The sequence below is a fragment of the Pinus tabuliformis genome, chromosome 7 (assembly GCF_031772625.1).
Source record: "Pinus tabuliformis cultivar Carrire ecotype Pingquan chromosome 7, CPIR1, whole genome shotgun sequence".
Lineage (NCBI taxonomy): Eukaryota > Viridiplantae > Streptophyta > Pinopsida > Pinales > Pinaceae > Pinus > Pinus tabuliformis.
Genome location: NC_142293.1, coordinates 1,388,409,311 through 1,388,426,961, shown reverse-complemented (window position 1 = coordinate 1,388,426,961; position 17,651 = coordinate 1,388,409,311). Strand labels below are relative to the sequence as shown.

General features: G+C 38.6%; 1 protein-coding gene across 1 annotated transcript; it reads right to left on the bottom strand.

The window, feature by feature from the left end:
- Positions 1-263: 263 nt before the first annotated feature.
- LOC149252829 (cytochrome P450 750A1-like) lies at positions 264-1,774 on the bottom strand. Its single transcript, XM_089456727.1, has 2 exons — positions 1,110-1,774; positions 264-997 (listed from the first exon to the last, which is right to left on the bottom strand). The coding sequence occupies exons 1-2, from the start codon at positions 1,764-1,766 to the stop codon at positions 374-376; spliced, it is 1,281 nt and encodes a 426-aa protein (XP_089312853.1). The 5' UTR covers positions 1,767-1,774; the 3' UTR covers positions 264-373.
- Positions 1,775-17,651: the final 15,877 nt, after the last annotated feature.

The following is a 17,651-nucleotide window of genomic DNA, read 5'->3' as shown; positions in this document are numbered from 1 at the left end:
AAGTTGTAAAGAAATTGCCATACTGCAAAACTAAACTAAACCATTGCTCATAAAAGGAAATTGCCAAGTTGGAATTGAACAAAAGATGCAGATCTCTCGTGAGAAAGTGGCTTTCTCAGAAGCCTACACCACAACACTTACTTGTATTCACGACGAAACTATTACATATATAAAAGTATATTATGATTGAGAAGATTCTTAGAATATAAGAACTGCGACCAACCAAGTCTATCTTTTAACAACACATAACAGTTTCAACGACAGAAAACTGATTTGGGAATATTCTAGAGATTTCTCCATTATTGAAACAGAAAAACCATGACCAACTAAGAAAAACAAAGAAAAGGCATCGTGGCTTGTATCCTCCCAGGTATTACATTGGAAAGCTGCTGCTCAACTTTGGAAAAGCAGAGAGAGGCACTTTCCTTGGAATGGTCAATCCACATCCTTCCCTCATATCCAAGTGGGACGGATCACCGTCCACTCTCCAATCAAAAGTGTGTAACAACTGAGCCAATGCAAGCTGAACCGTAGGAATAGCCATGGATGCTCCTGGGCATCCTCTCCTTCCTGCACCGAACGGTATCATATTGAAATTTGATGGATCTGTTACATTGACATGTTCGTCTTCCATGAATCTATCTGGCTTGAATTCAGAAGCATCTGTGCCCCACACCTTAGGATCCCTTCCTATAGCCCACAGATTCACCATCAACATTGTTTTCTTAGGGATAAAGTATCCTCCTACTGTCACAGTCTCGGCAGATTCATGAGGAATGGCTAAGGGCGCCGCTGCGTATAGTCGCAGAGTCTCTTTCACCACACAGTGGAGGTATTTCATGTTTGCTAGATCGGACTCCTTTACTTTCCAGTGCTGGCCAACGACCGATTCGATTTCCTCTTTTAATTTTTTCATTGCAGGGGGATGTCTGAGCAGCTCGTTCATTGCCCATTCTAACGAAATTGATATTCTGTCCAAGCCAGCGCCGAACAAGTCCTGCACAAATACAAATCCAATTAGTGCAAAAGAAATGATGAATGACAGAAGTTTAAGAATGAGGGTCGAGGCATAGAAGCACAACAGCCTAAGAATGAGGGTCGAGGCATACAAGCACAACAGCCTTGATGGTTTCCCGTGTAATTTTGGTGTCGGCCTTAGCCATGTGGAGCAACACATCCACGAAGTCTTGAACATGAGGCTCTGCGTCTACGGCCTCTTCCTGGAGACGATTCACATTAACATGGTCGTCTATTATTTTCTCCGCAAATTCATCGAATGTTTTATGAATTTTCTTCATGCGGCGCTTGATACCTTGCAAATCGAGCCAATCCAAATACGGAATGAAGTCCCCAATGTTGAACTCTCCCACTGTAGCTGTCAACTCTGTCATCAGGCCTTTAAACCCTTGGAAATCGCCACCCAAATCATTGTCAGAAAATTTCCTCCCCGCCAGTATTCGCCAAACAATATTGGAGGTGAGAGTGGAGACGGCCTTGCTCACATTCACGCCCATTTTTCCCTTCTCACTCTCCTCCCAAATTGAAGAGATCATCGCAGACACCTCTTCCTCTCGCACACTCTTGAAGGACTCGATTCTTTTGGCAGTCAGTAGTTCTAACACGCATATTTTTCTCATTTGCCTCCAGTGATCTCCATACGGAGCGAACACCACATCTTTAGAGTTGGAAAACATCAATCTCCCAGCGGCTGTTGGGGGTCGGCTGGCAAAAATCAAGTCATGAGTTTTGAGAAACTCTTTGGCCATTTCGGAAGAAGAAACAACGACGGTAGGGACAGAGCCTAAGCGCAGAAAGAGAATGGGACCATATTTGTCAGCAAGGCCTCTAAGAGAACGGTGATCGGGCAGTACTAATTGGTGGAGATTTCCTATGATGGGCCATGCATAGGGTTCTGGTGGCAGCGTGGCACTAGTTCTTCTCTTGCGCAAAAACCATATCATGAAGAAAGACCAGAGTAGAAACAGAACAGTTGCTGCGGGAGGCCCTCCATCAGCGACTGTGAATGTTGCAGGCAAAGCTAGAGACTCACACAAATGATGAAAAGCCATCTCGCACACACCCTTGCTAAGCAATAAGCACTGAACCCTATGTTTGGAAAGGGAGAAGGTATATAGCTATTTATAGCACTCACATAAGCTGCTTGTTAAATTGTAATTTCAACAGCGCGGTGGTTTTGGAAAACCGCCCGGTCTTCCCCCCACCGCCATTTGCAAATGGCGGTTTCCGTATGAAGAGAGCCACCGCAATCACACTCCGCCACGCGTCCCCAGTATGAATGACGAAACCACTTTCCCCGGACGCTAAAGTCCATTTGTTTTGCCCGAGGTTGGTGTGCGAACCTCATTGGATCAGCCAAGTGATCAGGGCACTCGATCTCCGCCGTCGATTTCCCGAATGTGCATTCCGCCTGCGTCAAATCACATCTTGCGTGGAGTGAAAGACTTTTGCATTGACCGCCGAGAAGGGAATTCAGTGTCTTTAATGTTTTACGTAGTTTTTAGGTGGAGGCTTTAATTTTGGTGATGGGCATACGTCCCACATATATTTTTTATATATGTTTTATGTAGATTTAGGTGAGGCCCTTTAATATAGTTATGGGCATGCATACGTTATATTTTTTATGTTTTCATATATGTGTTATGTAAGTTTTTTTTTGTGTGCGTGGTATGTGTGGTGGCTACGCATGACAGTGCGATTATCTTTTGTAAATGCACAGCAGTGCGTTATAGAATTTAGAATGTAATGTTTTGTTTTAGCCATTGAAGAACAGAGGACTGTTTATGTAATCTCCACAGCAGTGAAAATCTGTGAGAGCAGCAGAGTTTTTTTTTGGATTCCCTCTTTGCACAGAGGAAGAAATATGTAACAGAATGTTTGTTTTTAATTAATAGAAATGCTTTGTGACTATGTAATGCTGTCTTATGAGTCATTTTGTTTTTGAAAGGATCCCTGTCAAAAGATCTTGGACAGAAGAAACAAAGCATTGTCTCTGTGGTGAATATTTTGTTGGTTTTGGTATTTTCTCCATTGAAAAATACCCAACAGTGGTATCAGAGTAGGACCAGGCTCTTTAAAGAAGTTATAGAAGCTGAAGGGAGAAGGTTGTTGCTGCAACAAAACTTCTCAGGCAGACAGAAGACTCAGACAGCGAAGGATTTAGGTATTCCCCAAAAGCATTTCTCTTGTTATTGCTGAAGACAGTCAGTTTTTTAAAAAAAAATCACAGTCAAGGATTTAAAACCATAGTTCAAGATGCAAGGAATGGCAAGCACAAGCATGGGTATGTTCAACACCCAGCTCCCACACTTTAATGGGAAGAACTATGACTACTGGTCTATAACCATGAGAGCTTTGTTCATCTCTCAAGATATATGGGAACTAGTAGAATATGGGTTTGAGGAACCAGCAGATGAAACAACATTTAATAACCTAACTCAGGGAGAGAAGGACCTATTGAAGCTCAATAGGAAGAAGGATGCAAAGGCCATTGTCTTGTTGTATCAAGCAGTGGACCAGAGTATATTCCCAAGGATAGCAACAGCTACAACATCACACAATGCATGGCAAACCCTAAAAATTGCCTATCAAGGCATGGAGAGAGTGAAGACAGCAAAATTGCAAATGCTGAGAAAGGATTTTGAAAACTTGAACATGAAGGAGTCAGATAACATTGACTCATTCTTCACTCATGTGATTGGTGTAATCACACAAATGAGAACTCATGGAGAAACAATTGAAGATAGAAGAATAGTGGAGAAAATATTGAGGGTCTTACCCTCAAGGTTTGATGCCATAGTCACCACCATTGAAGAGACAAAGGATCTCTCAAACTACTCAGTTGATGAGCTACATGCATCACTGATAACTCATGAGCAGAGGTTGAGTAGGAATGAAAACTCATCCCTTGAGCAAGCCTTCAAGACCCAGATGTCCTTTGGAAGAGGAAGGGGTCAAGGAAGAGGAAACCGAAGAGGAAGAGGCAGAAGCCAGAACGGAGGTGGAAGGAACAGCCCATCAAATGCACAAGGAAGAGGCAGCAATCCAGATCAGAACCAAGGTCAAGGCAGCAGCCAACAAAGAGATCAGTATCAGGCTCAAGGACAAAGGTATGATAAATCTAATGTTCAATGCTATTATTGCAAAAAGTATGGACATTATGCTAGTGATTGTAGAAAGAAACAACATGATATGAACAACAGACAAAATGCAAATGTTACAAGAGAAAACAGCAGTCAAGAAAATGTCCTGTTAGCTTGTAACATGGCTGAAACACATAGTGAGGACATATGGTTTTTAGACTCAGGTTGCAGCAACCATATGACAGGGAATATAGCCCTCTTTTCAGCCTTAAATCAGAATTTGAAATCAGAGGTCACACTAGGAACTGATAGTAAAGTGTCTGTTATGGGAGAAGGGGAGGTAAAAATATTTACAAAGCAAGGAGAAAGGAAAACCATAGCAGATGTCTACTATGTCCCCGGAATGAGATGTAACCTATTGAGTGTTGGACAACTTATCCAAAAGGGTTACAATGTTTACTTTGTAAATGATGTGTGCACCATCATGGACATACCACCCAGCAAAAGATGCATTGCTGAAGTGAAGATGACAAGGAACAGGATGTTCCCTCTCCGGATCAGGGCAGACTTGAAGAACAAGAAGGAAATGGCAGCAGTCACCCAAGAGGCCTTCCAAAGCGTGCCAAAGGATGAAAATTGGTTATGGCACTTGAGATTCGGGCATATAAATTTTGGAGGTCTAAACCTATTAAGCAGAAAAGGAATGGTAAAGGGATTACCATTGATAGAGAAGCCGGACAGCCTTTGTGAAGGTTGTATATTGGGCAAACAACATAGAGAGAGTTTTCCATCAGGGAAAAGTATAAGGGCAAAGGCACCCTTAGAGATTATCCACTCAAATTTGTGTGGACCAATGCAAGCTCCATCATTAGCTGGCAGCCTATATTTCTTAACATTCATTGATGATTTTACAAGAAAGACTTGGATATATTTCCTTAAGAACAAAAGTGAAGTCTTTGAGAAATTCCAAAACTTCAAAGCACTTGTGGAGAACCAAAGCGGGCTGCACATAAAAGTATTGAGAACTGATAGAGGAGGTGAGTATATCTCAAATGAATTCCTAAAGTTTTGTAGAGAAAATGGAATACGTAAACAATTCACAACTCGGTACACCCCACAGCAAAATGGAGTTGCTGAAAGGAAGAACAGAACCATCATGGAGATGGCAAGGAGCATGTTGAAGGCAAAGCATTTGCCAAATGAGTATTGGGCTGAAGTTGTACATTGTGCAGTTTATATTTTGAACAGGTGTCCTACAAAAGCAGTCATGAACAAAGTGCCAGAAGAGGCATGGAGTGGGAGAAAGCAAGGAGTCACCCACATGAGAGTTTTTGGGTGTGTGGCCTATGCACACATTCCGGATCAGCTAAGGAGGAAGTTGGACAGCAAAGGGGAGAAATGTATCCTTGTTGGATATAGTGATGAATCCAAAGCCTACAGGCTGTATATCCCATCTACCAAGAAATTTTTTGTAAGCAGGGATGTTCAATTCATTGAGGAAGAAGCTTGGGATGGAAGCATAGAGAAAACAGTGAACATTAAAAACTGTTTGTCTCATGATGAGGATGAAGAGGAGGTGGCTGAAATGAATCCCCAAATAGCAGCGCCAACACAAGGACAGCAAGGGACACCATTGAGGATAAATGAGAGTGCTTCTCCAAGCACACCACAAGGAGGAAATTCAAGTGCGTCTTCAAGCACTTGCACACCAAGTGAACGAGGTAAGAAGTTTAGAAATCTAAGTGAAATTTATGAAGAAGGAATGAATTCCTTATTTGCCTTGTTTTGTCATGTTCATGATCCTATTCATTTCGAAGATGCTATTAAAGATAAGAAATGGATAGAAGCTATGGATGAGGAGATGAATGCCATAGAGAGAAACAAAACATGGGATTTGGTTGAATTACCAAAAGGCAAAGAAGTCATTGGTGTGAAATGGGTCTACAAGACGAAGAGCAATGCTGAAGGCAAGATTGAAAGGCATAAAGCAAGGGTGGTTGTCAAATGCTACAAGCAGCAGTATGGGAGAGATTATGAGGAGACTTTCGCCCCGGTTGCAAGAATGGAAACCGTGAGAGCAGTGCTGTCCATAGCAGCTCAAAACAAATGGAAAGTCTACCAAATGGATGTGAAATCAGCATTCCTAAATGGAGTGTTAATGGAAGAGGTTTATGTGGAACAGCCTCTCGGATATGAGAAGAGAGGAGAAGAGCACAAAGTGTGCAAATTGAAGAAAGCTCTTTATGGGCTGAAGCAAGCACCAAGAGCATGGTACAGCCGGATAGATTCATATCTCTTGGATAATGAATTTGACAAATGTGAAGGAGAACCCACAGTCTACATCAAGGAAAAGGATGGTAAAATTTTAATTGTTGTCTTGTATGTAGATGATGTTATTTTCACTGGAAATGATATTTATCTTATTGAGAATTTTAAATCAGTCATGAAGGATGAATTTGAAATGACTGACATGGGTTTGTTGAGATACTTCTTAGGCATAGAAGTAGATCAAAATGAAAAAGGAATTTTTATATCTGAAGCAAGATATGTAAATCAAGTTTTGACCAGATTTAAGATGGAAGAATGCAAGGCAGCAATCACTCCCACAGTGATGGGATTAAAACTCAGCAGAGAGGACAGTAGCAAGGATTTTGATCCTAGCTTGTATAAAAGCATTGTGGGCAGCCTTATGTATTTAACAGCAACTAGGCCTGATTTAATGTATGCTGTTAGTTTAATTTCCAGATTTATGGAGAGGCCGAAGGAGGTACATTGGCAGGCAGCAAAGAGAATTTTGAGGTATGTCAAAGGTACCAAAATGTTTGGAATTCTATATCATGCCTCAGAACATTCAAATTTGGTTGGGTACACAGATAGTGATTGGGCTGGAAGTGTAGATGATCGGAAGAGCACTTCCGGTTATGTTTTTAACATGGGTTCAGGAGCCATTTCATGGGCTTCTAAGAAGCAGTCCATTGTAGCATTATCTACAGCAGAGGCTGAATATGTGGCAGCGACAGTAGCAGCTTGTCAGGCAGTTTGGATGAGAAGGATGTTGAGAAGCTTAGGCCAAGAGCAGGCAAAAGCAACAGTGGTCTTTTGTGACAATAGCTCAGCTATTGCTTTGTCAAAGAATTCAGTGTTTCATAAGAGAACGAAACACATCGATACAAGGTTTCACTACATCAGAGAATTAGTGAACAATGGAGAAATTGTCCTAGAACATTGTAGGACCCAGGAACAGGTTGCAGACATCTTGACAAAGCCACTGGTTCAGAAGAGTTTCGAATTTTTGAGAAAGTGTTTGGGAATGACCGAACGTGCGGCTGTTAAAATTAAAGGGGAGTGTTAAATTGTAATTTCAACAGCGCGGTGGCTTTGGAAAACCGCCCGGTCTTCCCCGCACCGCCATTTGCAAATGGTTGTTTCCGTATGAAGGGAGCCGCCGCAATCACACTCCGCCACGCGTCCCCAGTACGAACGACGAAACCACTTTCCCTGGACGCTAAAGTCTGTTTGTTTTGCCCGAGGTTGGTGTGCGAACCTCGTTGGATCAGCCAAGTGATCAGGGCGCTCGATCTCCGCCGTCGATTTCCCGAATGTGCATTCCGCCTGCGTCAAATCACATCTTGCGTGGAGTGAAAGACTTTTTCATTGACTGTCGAGAAGGGAATTCAGTGTCATTAATGTTTTACGTAGTTTTTTAGGTGGAGGCTTTAATTTTGGTGATGAACATACATCCCACATATATTTTTTATATATGTTTTATGTAGATTTAGGTGAGGTCCTTTAATATAGTTATGGGCATGCATACATTATATTTTTTATGTTTTCATATATGTGTTATGTAAGTTTTTTTTTGTGTGCGTGGTATGTGTGGTGGCTACGCACGACAGTGCGATTATCTTTTGTAAATGCACAACAGTGCGTTATAGAATTTAGAATGTAATGTTTTGTTTTAGCCATTGAAGAACAGAGGACTGTTTATGTAATCTCCACAGCAGTGAAAATCTGTGAGAGCAGCAGAGTTTTTTTTTGGATTCCCTCTTTGCACAGAGGAAGAAATATGTAACAGAATGTTTGTTTTTAATTAATAGAAATGCTTTGTGACTATGTAATGCTGTCTTATGAGTCATTTTGTTTTTGAAAGGATCCCTGTCAAAAGATCTTGGACAGAAGAAACAGAGCATTGTCTCTGTGGTGAATATTTTGTTGGTTTTGGTATTTTATCCATTGAAAAATACCCAACACTGCTGTTATCCTGAATTTAAGAGTGGTTCAATCTGAGCACCTCATCAGTTTTCTTTTCCATCAAATATATATATATATATATATATATATATATATATATATATATATATATATATCTCATAATATCATGGAAAGGTAAGTATTCCTCTAAGGATAATTTTATAAACAGAGGAAAGGAAAGCACGTATGATTCATTTTTACAAAATTCCAAAAAGCAGACGTCATTTGATACTTTCCGTTAAAATTTGTTGCCCTCTTCGAAACATCCAAAAAGAGAAGACTTCCAAGAAGAGGAAAGCACGTATGATACACTTTTACAAAATTCCATCCCATGGAATACGTACGTACCTAGGCGAAAGCAGCAGCTTCGGTTCCCTACAATCTCCCATGCCTGGAAGTTCCAATAGCGTCACACAGATAATGAGAGAATACTAGAAGAAAAGCAGATAGATTCCAAACGGAACCGCCATTTAAAAAAAAAATTCGAATGAAAGGTTTCATGCACCCGACAATATTTTATTTTTATATATTTTTAGCACATGTAACCCTCAAAAAGTCAAGAGATTAATTGATATTTTTTAATATTTTATTTTTAGCACAGGTAACCCTCAAAAAGTCAAGAGATTAATTGATATTTTTATTGTTAGCACATGTAATCCTAAAAAAGTCAAGAGATTAATTGATATTTTTTAATATTTTATTTTTAGCACATGTAACCCTCAAAAAGTCAAGAGATTAATTGATATTTTTTAATATTTTACTTATTATAAAGTTAAGAGATTAATTGGTATTCTTTAATATGTTATTTATATAATAAAAATGAAGGGAGACATGCCATTCTATTATTTATTTATGTTATAATTATTTATAAATTTATATAATTTTAATGTGTATAACATAAATAAAAACTTAGCATATCAAAATTGTGGATATAAAGATAAACAAATACAAACTAAAAATATTATTAAGAAAAATAATTTTATATAAATTATAAATATTACTAGAATATGAGCCCAAAGTTACCTAAATTTTTGTTGATCTCTTTTATATATATATATATATATATATATATTTGACGTGTAATATTTGAATAAAATATAAAACCTAAATATATAAAAGAAACATGAAACTTGAGTTTAAGTGATAGAGGCACATAGTGTATTTAAACATGCTTTATTTTGTGAAATTTTTGAAAAAACCATACAAAGTAGTTTTATTGAAAAATCATATAGCAATTTTATTTTATTATATATATATATATATATATATATATATATATATATATATATATATATATATATATATATATATATATATATATATTTTAATTAAATTATATAAATTCATATATTTTTAATTATAATAGAAATATAATATTTTCATAAAATATAAAAATAAACATATTTATTAGAAAAACAAATTTTATATATATGTATATGTATATATCAAAATTTTAATATTTAAATACATTGTAAAAACCAATCATATGAAAACAATATTTTAAAATTTAAATCTTCTTGTCATTTATTTTTATTTAATATGGATAAAATAATTTATTTATTCAGTACATCCTCAAGTCATATATATATAACCATAAGAGAGTGTAATATCTAAATAAAATATCAAAATATCAAAATTTCATTCATAATATTTTTCTTATATTTCCAATAACATAAGAATGAATATTTATCTTATTTCCTTGTGTTAGAAATCTAATTTCATTGCAACTCTAGACCGTTTCAATGTATACATGTAATGTTGTCGTTTGTCTTCTAATTTGATTACTTTAAAAATGGATAGATAAAGTTTTGAAAATAAAATTTGGTATTAAATTTAACATATTAAAAAATTTGAATATATATATATATATATATATATATATATATATATATATATACACGTTAAAAATTATTTATTATTATTATTTTTTTTGCTGAAGCAAGAGTCGTACCTTGTTTTTCATTAAATCGGAAAACAAATTACATAGAATACAACAGTCTGTGAGGAACTATGGGCCAAGGAAAAAATATCCTCTTAAAGTCGAGGGCACCAAGCTAAAAGCAAAAACCCTGAGCCCTACAAACAAAACTGCAATACCCTCAAAAGACCGACATTGTTTAGACTGTACGATCTTCCCACAGAGATCTGACAGACAAGATTCAATTCAATCTGGAAACATGCACACCCTTTAAATTAAGATTCAGACCCGAAGAGGAAGAAGGGACCAATCTAAAGGGATTTCAGGTCCGACTGGGGGTATAACCCTTGAGCATGTAGAACGTGTGAAAATCATTGAATTCTGCCATGAAGCGAAACAAGCACAGAATATAATCCTCATCTAGACTTGCATCCTTAATCTCAACCGTCAAATCTCCTCGCTCGATCCAACGGCGGAGGAAGATGTCACAGTACCTAGAAGCACAACGATTAACCACTTGGCCCCACTTACATGCTCGTTTATTCCTGACCTTTGTTCCGTCTTGCCTGATCCGACGGTTGAGGATCATATCGCACGAGTCTAGATCACCGATAATTAGCCCGTGATGAGGGCAATATTTTTTCCCATCCCTTGGCCACGTGTTGCTTGGTGAGTGGAATCTCTCCCATTTCAGAAAAATCGCTTCCTGCTTCAAGGGCGTACGATAGACCATATACCACCCCGAGAGTGGTATTGTGTCCATAGAAAGAAAACCAGGGGTATTAAAGCAGTCAAGAAAGCTAGGATTCTGGCCCCTCACACCATCCCCTCTACGCCAGTGCATGAACCAATGTAAGATGATTATCCATCCGTTCGGCCGACCATTTGAGCAATAGAGCCTGCCGAGCAATTGCCACCTGAAACATTTGTGTTTGTACTTACCATTAATTCTGCCATATTGTCAGTGTCTCTTCCTAAATGGCAATGGAAGATGAAAAGAATACTTCCATTTTCATCCCTTAATGCCCCTCCAAAGCCAGCAGTACCCGGGTCGCCTTTTGAAGTCCCCTCAATGTTGTATTTCAAAAAACCCTAAGGGGGAGGATGCCAGTAATCCTGCTCAGTATCCATTTTCAATACCTTCCTCTCCAGGCCCTAAGGAATAAGCCCCTGCATGCCCAACCGAAGAAGTATCTGCATTTCATCTTCTAAAGGTGGATTCTTATGGGGAGTTTGCATAATAGTACTAACCATCTCCTTAAGCTACCTTAAGATATGCTCAAAAAGGCATTAGGAGGGACTCTTTTCATTTTTGAAGATTCTATTGTTCCTTTCTTTCCAAACATTCCATATTATGAAGTCTAGCATAAGAGCCCAAGCTGAGCCAAGAAATTCATAATCAAAAAAGTTTCATCTCTAGTTGTTTAGGGTATTGATGATACTCCCTTTGTCCCCGTCGGTATGTTGGAAAATGGTGGAAAAATTATCCCACAACCTGGAGGTAAAAATGCAATTATTGAGAAGGTGCTCCATTGTTTCCTCTTGGGCTTCACAAAGCTGGCATCTAGAAGGCCCCAGAACACCCCTCTTCTGAGTGTTATCCCAAGTCAGAATTTTCTTATGATGAACCAACCACATGAAGAGTTTAATCTTCATCCAACCTTGATGCCTCCATAGGTTCTGCCTCCTTAAGATTAAAGGTACCTTCATTGTTGTTGCCCCATCTAAGCTGGTCATGCCCCCCTATCACTAAAATCTTCCTTTGTTCCAACATTTTCGTCAGTACCTATGCTTTTGCTTTCAAGGGGCTATCATCCCTGTAATCATTTAATTCCTCCAAGTTCTCCATTTTCCTGCACTGTTTGTTTGATCCTGAAAATCTTTTACCTTAGATAACCCTTTGGTGCCTGTCTCTTTCTTGAAGTCCAAAAAGTCCTCTCTTAACAGCGTAGGTTCTTGCTGCCATTTATCCTCCCAAAATAAAGCTAGATCTCCCTCTCTGATTTCCCAGAAGCTATTTTTTTGTACTAAGCCTCTGTTCTCCCAGACCTTATTCCAGATGTGTGAGCCCTTTATGCTTCTAGACATCCTTACGTGATCATTATTTTGCCAAGTGCTGGCATATTTTTCTTTCTAGATACTAGCCCACTGAACCTTTGGGTCTTTTACCCAACGCCACCATAATTTTGCCCCTAAAACTTTGCTTAGAACCTCTAGATCATCCAATCCAAGAACCCCATGGTTTTTAGGTTTGCAAATTTTATCCTAGGCTACCAAGGCCCATTTCTTTCTTTCCTCCCCCTTACCCCAAAGAAAATCTCTTTGAATGGTTCTAAATTTTTGCAAAACTCCTTTTGGAGCTGGGAGGGCCGATAGCATGAAGACAGGGATTGATTGAAGAACAGCTTTTGTAAGCACCAACCAACCAGCCAAGTTTAAAGATCTAATAGTCCATTTCTTGATCTTATCTTGATCTTATTAATCACCAGCTCCCAAATGCTCTTGTGCAAAGGTTTAGCAGTTAGAGGAACTCCCAAATATTTTGAAGGAAGGACATCCCTTTGAAAGCCCAGAATTTTGGACATATTCCTCTAAATAACAATATTGGTATTAAAGAAAAAAATCTTAGATTTTGAGAGATTAACTTCCATACCTATAGCCATGGCAAAGTCACTCAAGATTTGTTTGTACGCTAGTGCTTATTTGACCGTGGGGATTCCCTGCAACATGGTATCATCAACAAATTGTTGATGAGTCAAGGCCTATCCAGTCTCAAAAAGTTGGAGACCCTTGATCTTACCAACTTCTTTTGCATGCTTTATGGACCGACCAAGTCCTTCCATCAGGAGGATGAAGAGAAAGGGAGAGAGCGGATCTCCCTACCTAAGGCCTCTTGAAGGAATAAAAGTCTTGGAGGGAGAACCATTACCAAAAATTGAAAAGGTGGAAGAAGTTACCAGGGCCATGACCCATCTTACCCAGTTATGATCAAATCCAAAAGAAATAAGGACCTTCCCGATATAGGTCCAATTCAGCTTATCGTAAGCTTTGGCTATGTCCAATTGCATGATCATTCCAGCCTTCCTGTTTCTTATCAATGAGTGCACCACCTCATGCGCTTGAATGATGTTATTGAGAATTTGTCTGCCCTCCACATAACCAGATTATTCCACAAAAACTAGAGTAGGAAGAAGAGGTTTGAGTCTATTGGCAACAACCTTGGATATTATCTTGTATACGACATTGCACAAAGCTATGGGTCTAAACCTGTCTAGAGTCTGAGCATTGTCTTGTTTGGGGAAGAGGGAGATGAAGGAGGTGTTGAGCACCTTCAAAATAGTTCTATTCATCCTAGAATATTCCACTACATTCAGAATATCCTGTTTAACAATATTCCAGCAAGCTTTAAAGAAATCCACATTGAAACCATGAGGGCCTGGTGCTTTACCATTCTGCATTTCTTTGATGACCTCACTAACCTCCTCTTCAGTCACCAGCCTATTAAGGTTGAAATTATCCTCTCTAGATACCAGCCTAGGTTTATGTCTTGTTAAGTCCCTGATAAAATGTTCTTTGTCTCAAATGGTTTCCTTTGCTATACCTCGAAAGTGTTGAACTAACACAACTTCTATTTCTTCATGGGAATTAAGAAAATGACCTCCCTTATCCTTGATCGAAGAGATCCTATTATGAGATCTGTTCACCATGGTGGATCTATGGAAAAATCTAGTGTTTCGTTCTCCTTCATTTAGCCATTGAACTCTAGATTTTTGTCTCCAAAATATTTCCTCTTGTTTACAAAAATTCTCCCATTCTTGATGATGTTATGTGACTTGATCATTTCTAGCTTTGTCAAAGCCATCCGTGATAAGGGCTTGGTTGAGTTCCTGCATTTTATCTTCAACAACTTTTTTTGCTTCAAAAATATTGCCAAATACATTCTTGTTCCAATCTTTAAGCTTGAGCTTGATATGCTTTAGTCCTTTGTGTAGAAAGAACTTCTTGTACCGTGAATATGCAAATCTTCTGACCACCAATTTGCAATGTTGCTGATGAAATCTGTCTGAGTGAGTAAGATATTCTCAAATCTAAAAGGTCTATTTCTGGGGGTACCAATGCCTTGAACCTCAAGTTGAACCGGCCAGTGATCTGAGCCTCCAAAGGGGAGAATTCGCGCTATCATTTCCTTGTCGATGAGCATAAGGTCCTCTGAGATTATGAATCTGTCTAACTTTGAGGCTACTTGAGAGTCTCCTCCTCTTTTATTGTTCCAAGTAAACAGACCATTACTCGTATTAGTGTCAAATAGCTTCATATTACCTATAAAAGTTTGAAATGCGGAAGAGTCTTTGCTTAAAATTTTGGTTCCCCCTTTTTTCTCCGAAAGTGATTTGATCATGTTGAAGTCCCCACCCATGATCCATGGTATTCCTACATGTCTGTCTCTGAGATCCACAAGAGACTCTAGAAACCTGAGTTTATCATCCATTCTTTGAGGGCCATAAACATTTGTGACTAGATAAGTCTCCCTATCTCCCACAGGATGAATAACCACTGATAAATAATTCCTATATGCCTCAGCATCTATTATGCCAATCTTTTGGGGGTTCCAAAGAGTGAGTATGCCTCCTCTTGTATTTTCTGCTTTGCTTCTAAAAACTCAAATCGATTGAGCCATTTACTTTGTATCTCTTTTATTTTTTTAATGGAACATTTAGTTTCCTAGATGAATATCATATCTAGAGCTTCCTGCTTCATTCTATTACTAAGTAATATTTGTTTTCTTTTACTACCTAGACCCCCGATATTCCAAGATGTGAACTTCATTATTAAATATTTGTAAAGGAGTAGTTGGTTAGGTGTTTCATCTAAACTGAATCTATCATTAGCTTTCCACATTCAATCAATAGCCCATTCTGCTTTTTCCTGCCTCTTTTCTCTCCTGGGTTTCTAGGTGCTATCCCTGGTGTGGTTTTGTTATGAAACCAGCTCACAAAAGATAGAAAAGAGAGATCCAAGCCTTAGAATTTAGCCTCTTCGAGGGGGCAACCTCCTTTACATTACATAAATGAACAATTCTTGGATGATACAAATGACAAAACCTCCTTTCTATATATAGGAGTCTAGGGAGTCACAATATAATCTAGCCGACCTAGCAATAATAATATAAAGCCACAAAAATAACAATAGAGGGATTCTATGGGGCACAGAAATAGCAATATGGGGGTAATAGGGGCACAACAATAATAAGGGGTATAACTACAATAGTAATGGGGTAATCACTAGTATTGTAGGGATCCAACATGCCCCTCTCCTTCAAAAAAGTGTTGTCCTCAACGCTTGAGTAGTTCTGGATACTTCTGCATAAAATTCTCATCCTCCCATGTGGAATCTTCAGCAGATAAGTTCTTCCACTTGATAAGATACTCTGAAATTGATCGATTTCGTAGCTGTCGAGTTCTTGTTTCTATGACTGCTTCCAGTTCCAATATAATTTTTCCTTCCTCGTCAAGTTCTGGCAATATTGTTTGAATTGGGAGCTTGTCACCTATAACCTTCTTTAAACATGAAACATGAAAAACTGGGTGCAATCGAGAAGCTGCAGGAAGCTCCAATTTGTATGCCATAGTACCAATCTTTTGCAACACCTTGTACGGACCATAATACTTTGGTGATAATTTATTATCCTTCTTAGCTTGCTTTAGGGACATTTTCTTATATGGTTGTAGCGGTAGGAATACCCAATCACCTACATCAAAACTTCTTTCACTGCGATGTTGATCTGCCTGTTGTTTCATTCTATTTTGTGCCAACACGAGGTTATCCTTTAAGAGTTGGAGGACTTGTTGTTGATGTTCGATGTGATGTTCCACTGCCTGAACCTTAGAATTTTCTCTTAAATATGATGTGATGGATGGTGGTTGATACCCATAAAGTGCCATGAATGGGGTCATTTTTGTTGTTGTATGGAAGGAAGTGTTATACCACCATTCAGCCAGAGGCAACCATTTGACCCATTGTGTCTGTTTATCAGATACAAAGCAACGAAGATATCCTTCCAAACATTTGTTTACTATCTCAGTTTGCCCATCAGATTGAGGATGATAAGATGAGCTATGAGCTAACTGAGTACCAAGACAAGAAAATAATTCTGTCCAAAAATTTCCAGTGAAAATGGGATCTCTGTCACTTACAATAATCTTTGGGTTTCCATGTAGCTTTTGAACTGTTTCCATAAATGCAGTAGAAACTGTACTGGCTTTAAATGGATGTGATAATGCACAAAAGTGTGCATACTTGGTAAGTCTGTCAACTACCACCATGATGACACTCTTTCCCTCAGACTTGGGTAAACCTGTGATAAAATCCATTGAAACCTCCTCCCAACGTTGGCTTGGAATGGATAAAGGTTGTAATAGACCTGGTGTCTTAATTGTTTCAACTTTATTTTGCTGGCAAACCAAACATTCCGCCACAAACTTTTGAATATCTGATTTAAGGCCATCCCAAAAAAATTCCTTCTTAACCCTGTGGTAAGTTTTTAAAAATCCTGAGTGCCCTCCTAAGGGAGAAGTGTGCAATTCCATAAGAATCTTTTGTTTTAGCTGGGAATTCTTACAGAGGTATAAGCGATCTTTGTACCATAACGAATCATTTTGCCAGCTAAATGTATCAGAAGTACTGGAATCTTGTTGTAGCTTTCGAATAAGTGCCCACACTTCTTCGTCATTCTTCCATTCCTCCCTTGCTTCGTTTATCCAATCTGGTTGGATAATAGAAATGGCACACAACAATGCTTCCACATCCTCATCCTTTCTTGAGAGTGCATCTGCCACCACATTTTGCTTCCCTTTTTTGTAGATGATTTCAAAGTCATAACCCAACATCTTTGTGACCCACTTTTGTTGCTCTTCAGAGGATAATCTTTGTTCTAAAAAGTATTTAAGGCTATCATGATCCGTTTTTACCTTGAAGTGTCTTCCCATTAGGTAGGGTCGCCATTTCTTAAGTGCATGGAGTATTGCCAACATTTCCTTCTCATAAATAGCTTTGCTTAAAAACTTTCCCTTGATTGGACGACTTTCAAAAGCAATGGGTCTTTCATCTTGCATTAGAACAGCACCAATTCCATTTCCTGAAGCATCACATTCCACAATAAAGGTTTTTGTGAAGTCCGGTGTAGCTAAGACCGGTGCTTGGCACATTGCCTCTTTAAGATGTTCAAAGGCCTTTGTTGCTTCCGAAGTCCATGAAAATGAATCTTTCTTCAATAATGTTGTTAGAGGTGCTGCTATTCTCCCATAATTCTTAACAAACTTGTGATAATACCCTGTCAACCCAAGAAATCCTCGCAGATGCTTTATGGATGTGGGGATTTTCCA